Raw genomic sequence first — 17,671 nt, 5'->3', positions numbered from 1 at the left:
ACTAACTGCCTCTGTGTTGGAAGTATGGGGGATGTTTAATATGGTCCTGAGAGGCCCCAAATCATTTAATGTTCCAGCTCTACCTTTGAGGCTGCAGTCTCCTGGGATCCTTTTGCGGCTGCAGACCCTCACACGGCTCTGCAGCTATCTGTGCAGAGCTGAGCCAGCCTAAGTTTGGCCTTTGTCACTTGCATGATAAAAGACCAGCTTTGCTTTGTGGGGTGCGGGTAGGGGTCTGAAGGCACTGGGTTTGTTAAGAACAAACTGTAATTAACATAGGGCACAATATAGTCTTTCAGGAATTAGCTGTCTAAGAGACAGGAGTGGAGGTGAGCCTCTTCTTCCTTTGGGGATGCTCAGGATGATCTTTCTACAGAGGCCAATTGGATTGACTGAGGCACCTCTTGCCTCGAAACGTGGGATGTTTCCAGGCACCATGGAAGAGAGACAATCCCAGTCAATCCCATTTAGGATTGGGCATTTGAAACCGGAGGAAGCAAAAGGGGCAACCACCCAGTCGGTTTTATATCTTAAAGAGGTCCTACCTGTTGGGGAGAGGAGAAAGGAGTCTGTCGTGCTTTCGGAATTGGGCAACCTCTAGTTGCCCAGCCCTTGGCTTATCCCAGAGAGGTGTGGCCTCCCTTTAGTTACCTTTCACCCAGCTTCCTTCAGAATGGGCCTTTTTGGTTTGTAAGGCAGTGGCCCTTAGCTTCACACTGTCTGCTTTCAGGCTCCTGACACTCCTGTTTTGTCTTTTGCAGGTTGGGCGGCCCTGATCCGTTGGACTATGTTAGCATGTACAGGAACGTGGGGAGCCCTTCTGCCAACATCCCTGAGCACTGGCACTACATCAGCTTCGGCCTGAGCGATCTCTATGGCGACAGCAGAGTCCATGAGTGAGTGTGTGCCATTTGCCCACCTTCCACCTGTCCATTCCTTAGCCTCAAACCTTATTTCTGAGGTTTTCCTGGACAGGGCTGGTAATGTCATAGTCTTGTGGGGTTGGCACTTCGCAGGTGGAACTCCTGGGTTTCTGTCCTCTGCCTGTATCTACTTGTATCGAGGGGGTCCAAGTCAGTACCCAGGCTCTGCTCACCTGGTGTGGGAAAGGGTCGATGATGAGTGTTGGGTTTTTCCCAGTGTGCTCTGGTGTTTGAGCTCAGAGGTCAGGCAGCATAGCTATGACCCAGAACTCATGTTGACTCCTTTAAGTCTACTTCTGTTTTTCCCTCTAGCTTATTAAGAAAAATTTTAAACATAAGGTAATGTTGAAAGAATTTTATAGTGAACACTCATCTGCCCACTACCTAGATTCTACCATTAACATTTTACTCTACTTGTTTTATTACGAATATATCATCTCTATCCATCTGACCTACTTTCTCTTAACCTGCAGTTATCTGTGCTCAGATTAGCCACAGTACATTTTCTTACCCTAGTCTGTCTTTCATTTGCTGCCCTGTACACTTCTAAATCCTACTTTCCTCCCCTACTTTCTTCTGTAATCACCAAATTTAAGCAAGTTTTAATATTAAATTAAATGTAATCAACCTAGTATTGAATCAGCTAAAACAATAGCAACAGTAATAATAATAAAAGCTGACATTTATTAAGCATTGATTATGAGCCATGCATTGTTCCAATCATTTTATATGTCTATATATTAATTAATTTTATTTTTATCGCAACTGTATAATGTTGATAGGTACTAATTTTACCACTTTACAGATAAGGAAACTGAGACACAAAGAGATTCTATAACTTAAGGTCACACAGCTTTGAATTGGTGGAGCCAGGATTCTAATGCAGGCAATGTGGCTCTAGAGTTCATACTCTTATGACTGAGCTCTATTGCCTCTTAAACAATTATGTCACATACTCTAATAAGCTACTGTCTCTAATTTTAAAAAACATTTTTTTCTTTTGTTTAAATTTTTATTGGGGTATAGTGGGGAACAGTGTGTTTTTCCAGGACCCATCAGCTCCATGTCAAGTCGTTGTTTTCAGTTAGTTGTGGGGGGTGCAGCTCAGCTCCAAGTCTAGTCGTTGTTTTAAATCTAGTTGTGGAAGGCATAGCTTACTGGCTCATGTGGGAATTGAACTGGCCACCTTGGTGTAATGAGAACAGCACTCTAACCACTGAGTGAACTGGCCACCCACTGGATGCTCAGATCCAAGCTCAAGCAGTTGTTTCTCACTGGCCCATGTGGGAATCGAACCGGCGACCTTGGTGGTATGAGCACTGGGCTCTAACCATTGGCAAAACCAGCCACCTTCAAAAACGTTTTTTTCCATCTATACCGTGTTTCCCTGAAAATAACACCTAGCCAGACCATCAGCTTTAATGTGTTTTTTGGAGCAAAAATTAATATAAGACTCGGACTTATATTACGTTGTATTATGTAAGACCAGGTCTTATAGTAAAATAAGATCGGGTCTTGTATTAATTTTTACTTCAAAAGACTCATAAGAGCTGATGGTCCAGCAAGGTCTTATTTTTGGGGAAACACTATACTTTTCTTAAATTTGAATGCCATCTTTTCTCCCTCTCGTTAGCATGGTTAATCGAGAACTGATTCTATTTCTATTATCATATCCTCTTCTGTTTTTGCTTTTCACACTCTTTTTTGCCTCTTGCACCATCTTTTTGGTATCTCAGTGGTGACCGCTTAGGGTGTGTAGGTAGAAAGTAGCAGGGCTTTTCCTGCCCTGCCTCAGCATAAGAGGCTGATTCTGGAGATGGTGATGATATGATGATGAAGAAGATAATAATAATAATATTATTTATTTATTTGCTTTGTTTTAGGTCTTACTATCTTCTATATTATTGTGTCAAATGCTTTACAATCTTCTCAGGTTCTTTTGTTATCTCCGTTTTATAGAAGAGGAAACGGAGTCCCTTGAGGGGTTAAGTGAATTGCCTAAAGTCACACATCTAGGCTGTAAAAGAGTTAGGATTGAATTGAACTTTCTGAGTGCAGAGTCTGAGCTCTTAACCATTGGGCTACACCACCTCCCTGATCAAAGCCACAACCTAACTTCCTCTTTTTTCTTATTAAGCTCAGAGGCCCAGGCCTCATCTCACTGACGATGTGTTGGGAGCAATGCCGGGGCTTGCCTTTACAGCCTTCTGAATGGATCCATTGCAATGTCAGCAGAAGGCTTTGGGAACAGGGAATTAATCTTGCCTGAACGGGGACTCTGCATTACAGTATTAATAATGGAGCTAGAATAGCAAACAGATGCAGGGAGTAAAGAGACTATGCTGGATTTTAATTTATATTCTTAATAAAAAACTGCAGAAGGTATTTAGTGCTGCTGGCCTATACGTTTTTGTTGACAGATTTATAATAGTTAAAAGAATACCATTTCCTATGTGGCTCAAAGATTCTTACAGTTTACTTGCTTATCAGGTATGGATCCAAGGCCCAAAATGACACGAAAAACATAACTGAGAAAGCCCCATATTTCAGAAGGGACAACCTCAATTTGAAAGAGGGCCTTTCTTACTGTTTTTCCTAGTTTAATAGTACCCTTGGACCTGTGTGTCATTTCTATATTTCTAAAGCACTTCAATATTCATATGTTACTGACAACGCTAGTGACATCTCCGTTTGGGCTTTCTCCTCACCAGTCAAGCCTAGTGTTTTCTGGTATTATATCCTGCCACTAGGACATGGGTGGAATGTTCTTGGATATTTACCCGGTTCTGGTCTATATTGCAGAAGTCAGAAAGTACCTTTGTAATTGGCCTTGTGCTGGTGTGACTGGTCTTTTCTTGCTCCTGGTAAGTTTCTTAAAGAAAAAGTTTGCTTTTCCAAACATCTCATGTGGTGAGGCCTCGTTGAAACAGATTCATAGATTCTCATCTTACTTAGTGCTCGAAGCTGAGGTCAGAAAGGTTAGCGTTCTATCTTCCAGCTTAAGTGCTAAGAAGTGTTAACTTGGAATGACGGCAAATGAATCTCTGGCAACATTCTTTTTCCATTGTCTTTTGTCTTCTCATTCAGTGGGAAAAGGGCAGAAGCCTTGGTTCATTTATTCAACATGCATTCATCAAGCACCTATTTTGTACCAGGCCCAGAACATCATAATTGATGTCTTGGGGAGAAAATGCAAGACAGACTTCCTGTCTCAAGGAGCTCATGTTCTCAAGGGGAAATGAACATAGAGAGATGGTTATAGTCCCGGGTAATAAATGCTACAGTCCATGGATGTAGAACATGATCGGGGAGCATAGTGTAGCGCATGATTGTTAGGCTGCTGGATCTGAAGAAGCTCCAATGGAGTTTGCGAGGAACCTGGTGGGAAGGGGGCTGGGGTGAGATCTGCAGCCTGCCACCCTTGGGCACCAACATTCACTTTTAGGGCCGAGAGAAGCTTTAAAAATAGTCTAGCCCAGTATTTCCAAAACTTCTAGTGCCGCCTTCATAATTTTTGCCACCTATAGTATATTATCTTCTTTATGTTCTCTTTAAATTAACCCTCCTTTTATTTTTTTATTTATCTGTTTATTTATTTATTTATTTTTATTAGTTTCGAGTGTACATTTACACCCCTCACAAAGTGATAACCCCAACAAGTCTACTACCCCTCTGACACCGTAGATAGCTGTTATAATATCATTGACTGTATTCCCTATGCTGTACTTCACATCCTGTGACTGTATATGTATATATATTTAATTAGAGTTGATATTTAGTATTATTTTATATTAGTTTCAATGGTACAGGCAGTGGTTAGGCATTTATATAATCGATGGAGTGATCCCCCAATAAGTCCAGTGCCCATCTGACACCCTACATAGTCTTTACAACATTATTGCATTATTGATTATATGCCCCATACTGTATTTCACATCCCTGTGACTTTTTTGTGACTACCAATTTGTACTTCCTAACCCCTTCACCTTTCTCACCCACCCCCAAAACCCACTCCCATCTAGCAACCATCAGTTTGTTCTCTGTATGTATGAGTCGATTTCTGTTTTGTTTGTTCGTTTATTCTGTTCTTTAGATTCTACGTATAAGTGAGCTCATATGGTATTTGTCTTTCACTTAGCATAATATTCTCTAGGTCCATCTATGTTGTTGCGAAACTAACCCTCCTTTTAAAAACTGATATAAATATAATTTTAAAAGTTAAATCACTATCATATATGGAAACCAGTATCGCTTGCTGTAGACAAAAGGTATGGAAATAAACATGGTGATAATAAAACAATGTTATTAAATTCTGGCTTAATACTGTGGCCTGTCGCAGAAAGATTCTAAGCCTAAAACCAGCTTTCTCTTTTTCAAGAGATTAGCAACAAATATGAGAGAAGTGTTAAAAAGACATGCTAACACCAAGGAGAACCTGACCCTACACATGATTAGAAATAAACTGAAAGAGAACTATGTTTAAAAGTATGGTTCAGTCTTATTTAGTGTCAGAGATGAACAGGAAACACTGATCTAGTCCATTTCCCTTAACAGTTGAGGGAAGTCCAGTACCTCCAAAGACCACACAGCAGTGAATGAGCGCAGCAGGGTCTGCTAACATCCCCAGTGTTCTATGCTCTCTCAGGATAAGGGAGAAAGGAACATATGGGGCATTGTTTATCTTTAAGACGATAATGTAAGCAAACTTTCTTTTTTTAAGTTTTTACCAAATTCCAGGTCAGTGCTAAATTCTTTATATAAAATTATCATTTTATGTTATCCTTATAGTAATTCTATGATGTAAGGAATTATTTATTTTTTCAAGTGTTTTTCCAGGACCCATCAGCTCCAAGTCGAGTAGTTGTTTCAATCTTGTTGTGGAGGGCGCAGCTCACAGTGGCCCCTGTGGGGATCGAACCGGCGACCTTGTTGTTAAGAGCACCGTGCTCTAACCAACTGAGCTAACCGGCCACCCCAGGAATTCTTAGCAACTCTTGCTTACAGATAAAGATATTAAGAGTTAAGAGAACTTACTTCACAGGTGGCAAATTAGAAGCCAAGTCTAGTGACCCCAAAGCCTACATTTTTAGGCAATGCGCTATATCACCTTTCCATTTTAATTAGTCAACAGCATTTATTAAATGCCTACTGAGTACCTTCTCCCATTAAGATCTCTCCTTCTCCTCACAGTTTGTTGAAGATAAGGACAAACAGAAGCCCAAGTGTTCCCTGCATTTCTTGTCCCTGGCAGATTTGCTTTGGGGGCAGGAAGGGAGCCCCACATTGGTAGCCCTAAAAAGGATGAAGAGCAAGCTGATTGGATGAGCCCTGGGACGGCCAGTTCCATCTAAGGTTTTTCCCTGTTTACGTTCAGGAAAGGAAACAGGACAAGAGAGCACTTGTTTAGATTAAAAGGTTCTTAAGAGGCTGTTTTTGAAGTTGGAGAGATGGAACAAGTACGAGAGGGAGAATAGAGAATGGAGTGCTTTTCTAGGAACCCTAAGGCTGCCCCCGTTGACTTCAGCAGCAGAGCTGTGCTGTTGCTCTTCCCCTAGACCTGGGAGGTGTGAGACAGCTGAGCGACAGCTGCCAAGTGCTTGTCCAAAGCCTGCAGCTCTGGGTCTTCCTTTTGTGGCTGGGCAGCTGTGGACTGGAATGCAGGGATTTGTGGGGCTGTGCAAGAAGCTGGATCCAGACAGCCAGGGGCCTAAGCAAGGTGCGAGAGGCTGGCTAGGTGCTGACTGTGATCTCAGGCGGACTTCCCTAATGAGATTCCACTGGGCAGGTCATGTGCTGTACATGTCGGGCTGGTTCCAAAGACAGCCTTGTGTGTGTTTGTCCAAAGACTGGCAGCCCCATGTGGTAGAGCCCACACCACCTCTACTGCCAAGGTCGATGTGGGCTGTGCCCCCACAAACACTGGCTTCTCGGCAGATATGTCCATCGAGTCTGGAGTCATTCTTGCCCCCTTGGTGTCTGGTTTTCTGTGCCTGCCTCTATTGGGTTGGTGGAGAACCTCCTTTTCCCTTCAGGTTCCTCTCAGCTGGGCTCTGCACTGAATGAGTTATTCATTAAAACACTGGATACAGATTAACTTTTCCACTTGTTATTTTGTGTGGCCTTGGTCCCCTGCAAATGGGAAATGCTAATTTTCCCTCTTCAGAGCATGGTTTGCAGGAAGTTGTAGTGCCATTTCATCCCCTGGGGTTTCCAGTGGAAATCCTGTCTTTGCTATAACACACCTGTCCTGGGAGCGTGGTCCCGTGGTCCCCGTATGTTTTCTTCCTAAACCTCTCATGACGCTGACAGCTAGAATGCCTCTAAGCCACACACAGACAGCAGATCCCAGCCCTCCCTGCAGCTGGGCACAGCAAGCTGAGGAAGTCCTATGAAGGCTCATCCAGGCCCCCCCTGACGCTTTGGTCCTTTTGCCTTTCATCCATCCCAGAGTTGATTCATTTCAGGATGACTATGTGAAGTGGTTCCTGCTGCCTGCTGCGGGCAGGGGGTCTGGGCTCCCTAGAAAGAGTCGGGCACCCTTGGTCTTGACCCAGGGTGGGAGTAGGGGCCAGCATGGGGGCAGAGCTCTTCCTGAAGCTGAAACCACCTCTCTGGGTTGGATTTTAGGCCCCAGGATGTCTGAATTTTAGAACGTTGAGAATTCCTTTTCTTTTGTAACCACAGGAAGGCCTAAGGCATTGCAGGGCTCCCAGCAGATCTGTGTGGGTATGTGGTTTCATCCTTTATAAAGCGTTTCATGTGCAACATGGGTTAGCTTTTCAAACTTCATGGGGTAAAGATTCCACATTTTCCAATTCAGAGTCCCTTGGCAGTAAGGGGACAGTTAGGAAGAGATTTCTTGAACTGGTCCAGTCAAACTCTCTTTAAAAAGTCTGAGAGGTGATCATTTTGTAAGGTCACTATGTTGTACACCTGAAATTAATATAATGTTATATGTTAACTATGATTTTTTAAAAAGTCCAATAGACCTGATTATTGGATAGTGACTGATATTGCAGTGGCGCCGCGGGCTGGTCAGCCCTGGAAGTTCCCTTCTCATTCTGCACAGACTCGGAAACCTTTGTGGGTTGGACGAGATCGGATCGCTCAGTCCCAGGATTCTTCCCTGTTCAGCCCACCTGTCTAGGCTCCCATCTTCCACCCTGCGGCTTTGTTCATATCGAATGTCCTCACACCTGCCATGTTCTGAGTCTGGGTTTGCCAGCGTCTAACCTTGCCAGCGTTCTGATTCAGAGGTCCTGACTCTGGACTTTGGCCTTTGCCTTTGAAGTTCATTCCACTGTGCCGCGTCTGAGGTATGCCATTCAGCTATGTCTCCTGTTTCATTAGCTCAGTTCTGACGTCTGGTCCTGAGATATGTGGGGAGTGATCTTGTCCTCTCTGATCTGAGCCCCAAAAGAATGGTCCCCTCACCCCTGCACGTAACTTTGCAGCTGAGCTGCCTGCTGAGCTCCCGGACACAGCACTGAGCCGTGCAGCACATTCCACCAGCGAAGCTCTGTCAGTCCCTGGTACAGGCAAGGACTGGAGAAGATGATGTGAGAGGTGGTCGGGCAGCAAGAAGTCACATCTTGCTCCTGTCCCAAAAACTCAGCATCTGCTTGGTAAGAGGTGGCGAAGTCCCTGGGAAAGAAGACATCGAGGATTGGGGCTGGCAGTGGCTTTTGACTTTGCCTGACTTCTGTCGCTTTGAGGCTGTCCCTCGTGGTCTTCACTGCTTCCAGAGACTTGACACATATAATAATAATTGCAAACACTCAGAGCTCTTACTGTTTGCAAGGCACTATTTTAACTGCTGTAAGTAAACTCATTTAATCCTCACAACAGGAGGATTAAATCCTGTTTAATTCATAATAGGGTAGGGATTATGAATCTTATTGTACAAGGAAACTGAGGCACAGAGATGTGAAGGAATTTGTGAACCTAGCCAGTGAATGCTGGAGCTGGGCTATAAACCCAGGCAGCCTGGCTCCAGCGGTCCTCACCCTCTTCTTCCTCTGCCTGTGCAAAGATGGGGTGGGGCTGGAGACCCCTGTCCAATTGTGCACCTAAATTCATTGTTAATCTTGGATTAATAGAGTGAAGAGTTAAGCAGGAAGTGCTTTGTGGAGGAAATGTTGAGCTGGATGTTGAAGCAGCTTTGTAGAGAAGGAGGAGTCCTGCTGGGTAATGGGAGGAGGGTAGAACTGGAGAGTAGGTGACAGAATCCTGTGTCGTCCCTCAAGTCAAGGCTTCTGCAGCCATACTAGAGTCATTTTTAGTAAGTTGCCAGGGAAGCCTGCAACTCTTAACAGCACAGAGGTGATGCTCATTGCTTAGATGTCAAGTTCACACGGTCATGCTTCTTGTGTGGTCATTGTACTTCTGCTGAGGCCCCAAGAGCTTGCCTTGACAAGGACATGCGGCGTATCTGATTCTTCTTTCCTGGGGAGAGGGCGTTGAAATGAGGAACATTTAGAAGCAAGGAGTACCACACCAAGGTGTCTGCAGTGCCAATCTGTGAAAGATTTTTGATGTGAAGAGGTTTTGTCTCCTGCTGAGAATAGTTTTTCTCTCTGTCCTGACATCAGTGCAGATTGTCAGATCGTTTTTTAAAACATTTTGGTTTCTGTAATGGTTTTAAAATTAATAGACTGTATTTTAGAGCAGTTTTAGGTTTGCAGAAAATTGAACAGATCGTATAAAGAGTTCTCATATATCCTTTCTCTCCTCTGCTTATAGTTTCCCTAATTATTAATATCTTGCATTAGTGCGGTACATTTGTTGCAATTGATGAACCAGTACTGATACATTTTTATTAACTAATGTCCGTGCATTATGGTTTACTCTTTGTGTTATATAGTTCTGTGGGTTTGGACAAATACAAATACACTTGTATCGACCATCACAGAATCATACAGAATAGTTTCACTGCCCTAAAAATGCCCTGTTCTTTGCTATTCATCCCTCTTCCCTCCTCCCAAACCCCTGGCAACCAGGGATTGTTTTACTTCTTTTTCACTTTTGCCTTTTCCAAAATGTTGTATAGTTGGAATCACATAGTACGTAGCCTTTTCAGACCGACTTCTTTCACTAAGCAATATGCATTTGGGGTCCCTCCATGTCTTTTTAGGGCTTGGTAGCTCGTTTCCTTTTATCACTGAATAATATTCCATTGTATGTATCTACCATAGTTTATCCATTCACTTATTGAAAGGCATCTTGATTGCTTCCAGTTTTTGGTAATTTTGAATAAAGCTGCCATAAATATTCATATGTGGGTTTTTGTGTGGACACAAGTTGCAATTCATTTGGATTAAATTGCTGGATCATGTGATAAGACGATGTTTCGTTTTCTGAGAAACTGCCAAACTGTCTTCCCCAGTGGCTGTACCTTTTGCATTCCCAGCAGCAATGAATGAGTTCCTCTTATTTTGTGTTCTCACCAGCATTTTGATATTGTCATATTTTTGGATTTTAGCCATTCTAGAAGGGTGGATCGGTATCTCCCTGTTTTCATTTGCAGTTCCCTAATGATGTGAGATGGTGAACATCTTTTCATACGCATATCAGTCATCTGTATCTCTTCTTGGGTGACCTGTCTTTGTTTTTGTTCCTCGTTTCCTCCCATTTTCCACTCCACCCCTGACCACATATACCCCTTTTTCTCACTTCCTGAGTTCAGACAGTGGGGCTTATTATGTTTTCTGGCCTGTTTTCCTTTTGGTCACTTTTCCAGCAATTAATGAGTTAGTTCCCCTGAGTAGGTGCTGGGCCCACATATGAATCCCTCCATCTCCGTTGGTTTTAACTGGGGCTGGCTCATGAGTTCTGTACCTTTTTTCCTCCCAGGATGGTATCTTTCATAGTCTGTAGCTGGTCGTAGGGCTTAAACCTCATTCCCAAGGTTCGGGATTGACTGTGCCCTCCAGTACAGACCATAGAAAGACTGTGTGCAGACTTGTCCACTGGTACCCTAGTGAGCTTAACCTTGTCTTACGTGAGAAACAAGTCCACCAGGCTCCTGGAAGCCTCAGCCAGACCTCCAACTCTGTCTTGGTTGAACCGGATGAAGAGGATTTTCCAAAATCCCAAACTTTCCTGGCCTGTATTTTTCCTGTTCTGTCCATTATAGTTGTCACTTTTTAGTTATAAATTTGCTTTTTTCATTTGTAAAGGCAGTTGAAACATTTTATCAAAAATGTTGGAAAATAAGGATGGTGAAAAAAAAGCATTCCTAATCCTGTCGCCTTCTGTTTGTGATCCTGTGTCTGTCCTCTCGATGATTTCTGTAAGCAGTTCATCATGACTGATGCCATCCCAGGTGTTTCAGGGCTTCTGTCTTGTGTGAGTTCCCTTCATTTGGGACCTAACATTTTCCAAGGCTTCCCTACTACCTGGCTAATGCTGTTTTGTAAGCTCAACTTGCTCACGGCTGCCAGGGTTTCCAGACTCTGAAAACAGCACATTTGCTTGGGAAGACAGCTCCCACCCCTTGCTGTGTTGCATTAGCTGAATAGTGAGTGTCCCATGGTATGTATGTACCACGGTTGTTTTTCCTGCTTCACTTCTCCCAGAAGTGCAGAGCAGTTTAGGTAGTATATGCACCAACCGTGCTGGCTGCCCACAACACCGTGATCCTTTAACTGCAGGTCGCCGTGCATGGTGATGTTTTCCCCTTAGAAAGGTGACCAGTGTGTACATTTGGTGGTCGTTGTCACCTGGAAGTAAACACCACGAGCCTCCTCGTTTCTCCCTTTCTTGGGTGTGCGCTTACAGAAGATGTGGCACCGGCTTACAGAGTGCCCCGGGCTCCTGGCACCCAAGGTATACAGAAGGTTCACAGGTATGAGCACAAATGCCAAGAGATGGGTGAGATTCTTTTCAGGCAAGTGCCTGAAAGAAATGGTTACTATTTAGGGCTTGTGAGGCTTCCTGCCATACATAGGAATCAAACGATGTACTAATACTGTATGTCTACAGCAGGATCTGATCAGTGGATCTAGGAGAATGGGTGGCCCACTGTCCTCTCCTGGCACCGGGTCTACCGGCTAGTATACTCGATTCCCACCCACCGTGAATCACTGGCCTCTCTTCTTCATTTGGAGGACTGGCCATTCATTCATTATAGAGGTAGTCATTGTAGGGACAGTTCTGGGCATGAGGTATGTAGTAACGAACTGCATACTCTTGGTCCTGGTCTTCATGGAGCTTCTAGTCGTTTTGGCTGAAGGGTACTTGAATTAGAAAACATTATGTATGGGAAGGTGGGCCTGATACAGTCTCAGATCCGTAGGTCATCATGCAGAAGCCCTTGCCTCCTTTTCTGCGGTCCATGCCTTGAACCCTGGTGGAGGGCTCTTTGTGAGGAGTCCTGAGACTCAGAAACGTGGTCAGGCCTATGTTTGGGGCGAGGCCAGTAGCCCCTTTGTCTGTGAGAATATGGGTTCATAGCCGCTTCTCAGAGAAATATGGTTCATTGGACTCCAGGCCCTTTACTAGCATGTTAGTGAAAGCTGGGGGCCTTTAAAAAATCCATCACCTTCCTATTTCCTCCCATGTTATTCAGGCTTCTTGAGTCTCTGGTAGTAGAACCAGCTTTACCACAAGAAGGCCAATCAAGGAGATGTTTTGTTTTTCCAGTGCTGACCTCCATGTGATGCCTGAGGGCGCTTGGAGCGCTGCCTCTGACCACTAGTTTCCCTTACTCTGATCTCAGGAGCCATTCCTGTGGGGAAGGGTAACTACTTGAGAATGGGACTGCCCTAACCTCCTGATCCCAGGGGGTCCAGCTGGCTAGCTGGGCTTTCTGCCTGTTGCAGATGTGATGCCTAAATGTTTCTGAAAAGCTTTGTTGGTTAGAGGCAAAAGCGTAGTAGTGAAAACCCGGCAGATGACACCATGGCTTGCCCTAACCCCTTCTCCTTCTTGCTGTAGCTTTTCCCATATATTGGGTTGCAGACGTGCTGGATTCCTGCCCTCCTAAAGCCAATCTGGCAATTTTTCATTCCCGTAGCCAGGGGTTTTGCCCAGAGAAAGGTCCCAGAAGGAAGGCAGCACCTGAGCAGGAAGCCTTTGGGGTTGGAGCTTTGCAGGAGCGTTGGTGACGTGGATATCTTAGTTCTGTGCTAGCTCTGTGGCTGGAAGCAGTATCCATAGCATCTCATATATGTCACTCCTCTGCGCAGAACCATCCGGTGGCTTTCTGTGCAGGCAGTGCTCCCTCAAGTAGTGCAACGCTCTGGTCACTCAACCATGTGTAGACGGTAGGCAGTGAAAATAGCTAGTGCAAAGGCCCTGAGGTAGGAAGCACCTTGAGGTGTTCCAAGAACAGAAAGAAGGCCAGTATGTTTGGGGCTTGGTAAGGGAGGAGGGCAGTGGGGCAAGATGAGATTGGAGAGTTTGAAGACACGTAAAGAATGTGATGTTCAACAAATTATCTGTTGACTGATGAGGGAAGCAGAGGGATGATGTAGTGGGGGGCACAGGGGAGGGGCTTTAGGAAATTTTTCAGTAATGTGGGATCTCAGCATTGATGTGAAGGCAAGAGAACAGAGTTGAGGGGTGGTTTTATTTCCCGAAAAAGGTACAGCAGCTACATTGCCTCAAAGGAAATGTCGTTAAGATATTTGAGTCTGACTTTGATAGTGAGTGAGAGGAAGGCTCATTGCTTTTTAATACTGTCTTATCTTGCTTGTCGTTGGATGTTTCAGTCTGATTATCTTTTTGGACAGCAGTGGGGATATTATTACCATTTAGCATTTGCTCGGCTGTGACATGATGTGCCCGTGTACAGAACACGCCAAAAGTATAGTCCTTGCTCTTGGGGAACTGAGATGCTGAAAAGATTTGTTTCTTCCCATTACCCTCTTTCAAATGTCTCGATCTGGGGTGGCTGGCTTCCCAGAGTCCTGGAGGATAGTGGGTGGACAGAAGGCCCTTGGGCAGAATACCTGGCTCTCGGGTCTGCGAGAAGCCCTATGCTGTACACTGTGTGCAGATGTCACCTCACTCCCCAAATCAGGCTGTGATCTTGCCGCCATAGACCTAACCTGTCTTTTTATTTTTTTAGAAGATCTTTGTATAAGTGTTACTTTAAAGCCAAGAGTGGCAGCTGTCAATAATGATGCCAAGAAACCCAGGCGCCAGCCTTTGTTTGGCCCAGAATTCCTATAGAGTGACAGGCTGTCTTGGAATCCCCCAGGGGACTTAGCTCTCCATTCTTTGGTGACGGTTGGAAGTAGAAAGAAGAAGGTACAGTACGTCTCCACTGGGGGAGAGTGGACTGTGAGCTTCCACCACCCTGCAGAGTAAGGGTCTGCTGCTCTGGGCTTGGTGCTTTTGTTAGGTTTTGTGTCTCAGTCTGGGAAGCTCTTTGGCTCACTGGGATAGAGTGAAGCCGTCCTAAGTGTTGGGAACCAGGTGAGTTTGTTTGGCTGGATTCTCAGCTGAATCAGTCCAGGGAGCTACTGTTTTTAAACTTGAGGAATGCTGTGGGAGTGTGGTCTTTGGCTCCCAGCAAGGGGTCTCAGGAAACATCTACTTGAGCGAGGCAAATGCGTTCCCCGAATCTGGTTGGATGGCATGATGTGGAAAAAGCATCTACGACTCAGAGTTAAAACTCAGACGGCTGCCCTGCACTGTCGCCTTGCCACACTCCCAGCTCAGTGTGATATTGCAGAGTCTCAACTGACGGAGTTTTTCTTGTTTATTTCTTTCGTTCTTTAAAAAAAAAAATTTTTTTTTCAATTACAGTTGGCATTCAATATTATATTAGTGTCAGATATACAGCATAGTGGTTAGACATCTATATAAGTTACAAAGTGATCGCCCCAATAAGTCTGGCCCTCACCTGACACTATACATAGTTATTACGATGTTATTGACTGTATTCCCTCTGCTGTTCTTTACATCCCCATGACTACTTTGTAGCTGCCAATTTGTACTTCTCAGTCCCTTCACCTTTGTCACCCAGCCTCCCAATCTCCCTCCCACCTCATTCTTTCCTTTTTTAAGTTTATACAAAATTAATATACCTGGAAATTTAAAGAAATCTTAGCTATGTCAGAATATTACCATATAAACATATTTCAAAAGAGTTTTACAAAGTTTTACTACCTAGTATATATATAGCATTTGTGTAGTCACCGAACACCATTTCAAAACAGCTAATGAAGTATCAGTGTGAATTGTTCAAAAGCCTAATTCCCAAGGAGAAGGGCTCGTTGGCAAGGAAGACCAATCCCAGAATGGAGGACTGGTCTGCCCCATTCTCTCTCTAGCCCAGGACTAGGGTGTACAGAAGGAAGAAGGGGTAAGAAGGGACAATAAGGAATGAAGTGACATCACCCCTGGTTCTGGAATTGGACTGACCGGGCCTCCTGTGCCATATGTTTCCTGAGGCAAATGGTCCCCTCTTCTTTTTCTTTTGACACCAGCATTGATCTTGAGACAGCCATAGTACCTAGACCTGACTTTAGAGGTGCCACCTTCACAAGATCAGCAGCAGCTTTAGCTGGCCCAACATTCCTTGCTCCAGATACCAATCGAAGTATCCAGCCACCCCCAGAGAAAGGGGGCATTGACCATGGACCTCTCCAATATGTGCACTCAGCCAACAAATTCTGTGAGAGGACTGGCAGGCTAGACCTGCAGATACAGTACTGAATCCTGTCCTGTGGGGTTTACAGTCTACACTGGACATCATAAACAGTAGAAAAATTGGAAAATACAAAGAAGTTTGAAAAAGAAAAACTGAACTATGATAGCCACTATAGTCATTTCATTGCATTTTCTTTCTTTTCCTCATACATATTTTTTCTCATATCTTTACATTATGTGTGTATACACAAACGTTAATATTTTAAATCATACTTTATATTAAATTTTGGTTCATGCTTTTTCATCACCATTTGTTTTGTAGTAAAATATATATAACATCAAATGTACCGTTTTAATCATTTTTAGATATGTAGTTCAGTGAAATTAAGTACTTTCACATTGTTATGCTACCATCACCACTATCCATCTCCAGAACTTTCTCATCTTCCCAAACAATAACAATAACTCCCTATTCCTCATTCCTGCACCCCCTGACAACCATCTTTCTGTTTTCTGTGTCTGTGAATTTGTACTTTATATGAGTGGAGTAATACAATGTTTGTCCTTCTGTGTCTGGCTTATTTCACTTAGCATAATGTCTTCAAGGTTCATTCACGTTGTAGCACATGTCAGAGTTTCCTTCCTTTTTAAGGCTGGATAATTTTCCATCGTATGGACATACCATATTTTGTTTATCCATTCATTCATCCATGGACATTTTGGTATGTTTTCACCTTTGGCTATTGTGAAGCATGCTGCAATCTGTGTACAAGTATCTGTTTTAAGCCCCAGTTTTCATTTCTGTTTGTATATACACAGAAGTGAAATTGCTGGATCCTATGATAAATCTATGTTTAATGTTTTGAGGACCCACCACACTGTTTTCAATGCAGCTATACCATTTTCATTCCCGCCAGCAATGTACAAGGGTTTTAATTTCATGACCATTTAAAAAAGAGTTGTTTATATTTTGTCCTATAGTTAACAATAGGTGAACAGCAAACAATAGAGGCTGTAGAGTGGGGTTGTGACATAAACTTTCTGTTCCTCCTCACCAATTAGAGATGGAAAGCCCTTTGCGTCTCAGATCTCAGAAATTAGTCCTCCTGCTTTTAGAACTCTGATTTTTTTTAAAGATTTTATTGGGGAAGGGGAACAGGACCTTATTGGGGAACAGTTTGTGCTTCCAAGTCTTTGTCAAGTTGTTGTCATTTCAATCTTGGTTGTGGAGGGCGCAGCTCGGCTCCAGGTCCAGTTGCTGTTAGTTGTAGCGGGCACAGCCCACCATCCCTTGCGGGAATCGAACCAGCAACCTTGTGGTTGAGGGGACGCACTCCAACCAACTGAGCCATCTGGGAGCTCAGCGGCAGCTCAGCTCAAGGTGCCGTGCTCAATCTTTGTTGCAGGGGCGCAGCCCACCATCCCTTGCGGTTGTCGAGGAGTTGAACTGGCAACCTTGTGGTTGAGAGCCCACTGGCCCATGTGGGAATCGAACCAGCAGCCTTCGGAGTTAGGAGCACGGAGCTCCAACCGCCTGAGCCACCGGGCTGGCTCTAGAACTCTCATTTTTAATGACTGTGTAACGTCCCACCACATAATGCATCAGAACTTATTGCTTCTAAATTTTTTCCTCTTATAAGTACCATTGAATAAATTCATCCAAACTCCATAGTTGGTACATAAATGTGACAACATTTTGTTTTGTGTGGTCAGATAGTGACAGTTCAGTGTCGGCTGACAGACTCTCTCAATTTACCTGAGACTGATGGTTTCCCCCGGATGTGGGGCTTTCAATTCTAAAAGCCCGGAAAGTCCCCGGCAAGTTAGTCACCCTCCTTAAGCAGTGCCGGAGTCCTGTGGCCCACGATGCAGTCTTTTTAGTAACTAGGTCAAGAGCTGGAGCATCCCCGGGTCATGGAAGGCTGGGATGGACAGGAGGATGAGGAGAAAGGCCAGATCCGCTTCTTGTGCCCTGGCTTCTCCACGTTTGTTTTGGGGCAGACTAACCAGGGGTCCTACTGGGTGTTCTGGAGTTAAAACTGTCCAGGCAGAGCAGTGGATCAGATTTTATGTTGAGTTTTCCTAATTGTCTTTTGATCGTTGATGGATGTTTGCTGCTTCTGGAAGGAGTCAGAGTCCTGGACACT

General features: G+C 44.2%; 1 protein-coding gene across 2 annotated transcripts in view; it reads left to right on the top strand.

Annotated features, from left to right (window-relative positions):
* The window catches only part of SUFU (SUFU negative regulator of hedgehog signaling), a 95,080-nt gene that overhangs the window by 3,670 nt on the left and 73,739 nt on the right, over window positions 1–17,671 (top strand). For both annotated transcript variants that reach the window (XM_081075282.1, XM_081075281.1), the window contains exon 2: window positions 762–896. In XM_081075282.1, coding sequence (XP_080931408.1) covers window positions 762–896 — 135 coding nt within the window. The remainder of the gene's footprint in view (window positions 1–761; window positions 897–17,671) is intronic.

This window comes from Rhinolophus hipposideros (assembly GCF_964194185.1).
Source record: "Rhinolophus hipposideros genome assembly, chromosome: 15".
Taxonomy (NCBI): Eukaryota; Metazoa; Chordata; class Mammalia; order Chiroptera; family Rhinolophidae; genus Rhinolophus; species Rhinolophus hipposideros.
This window is presented reverse-complemented; position numbering and strand designations above follow the sequence as displayed.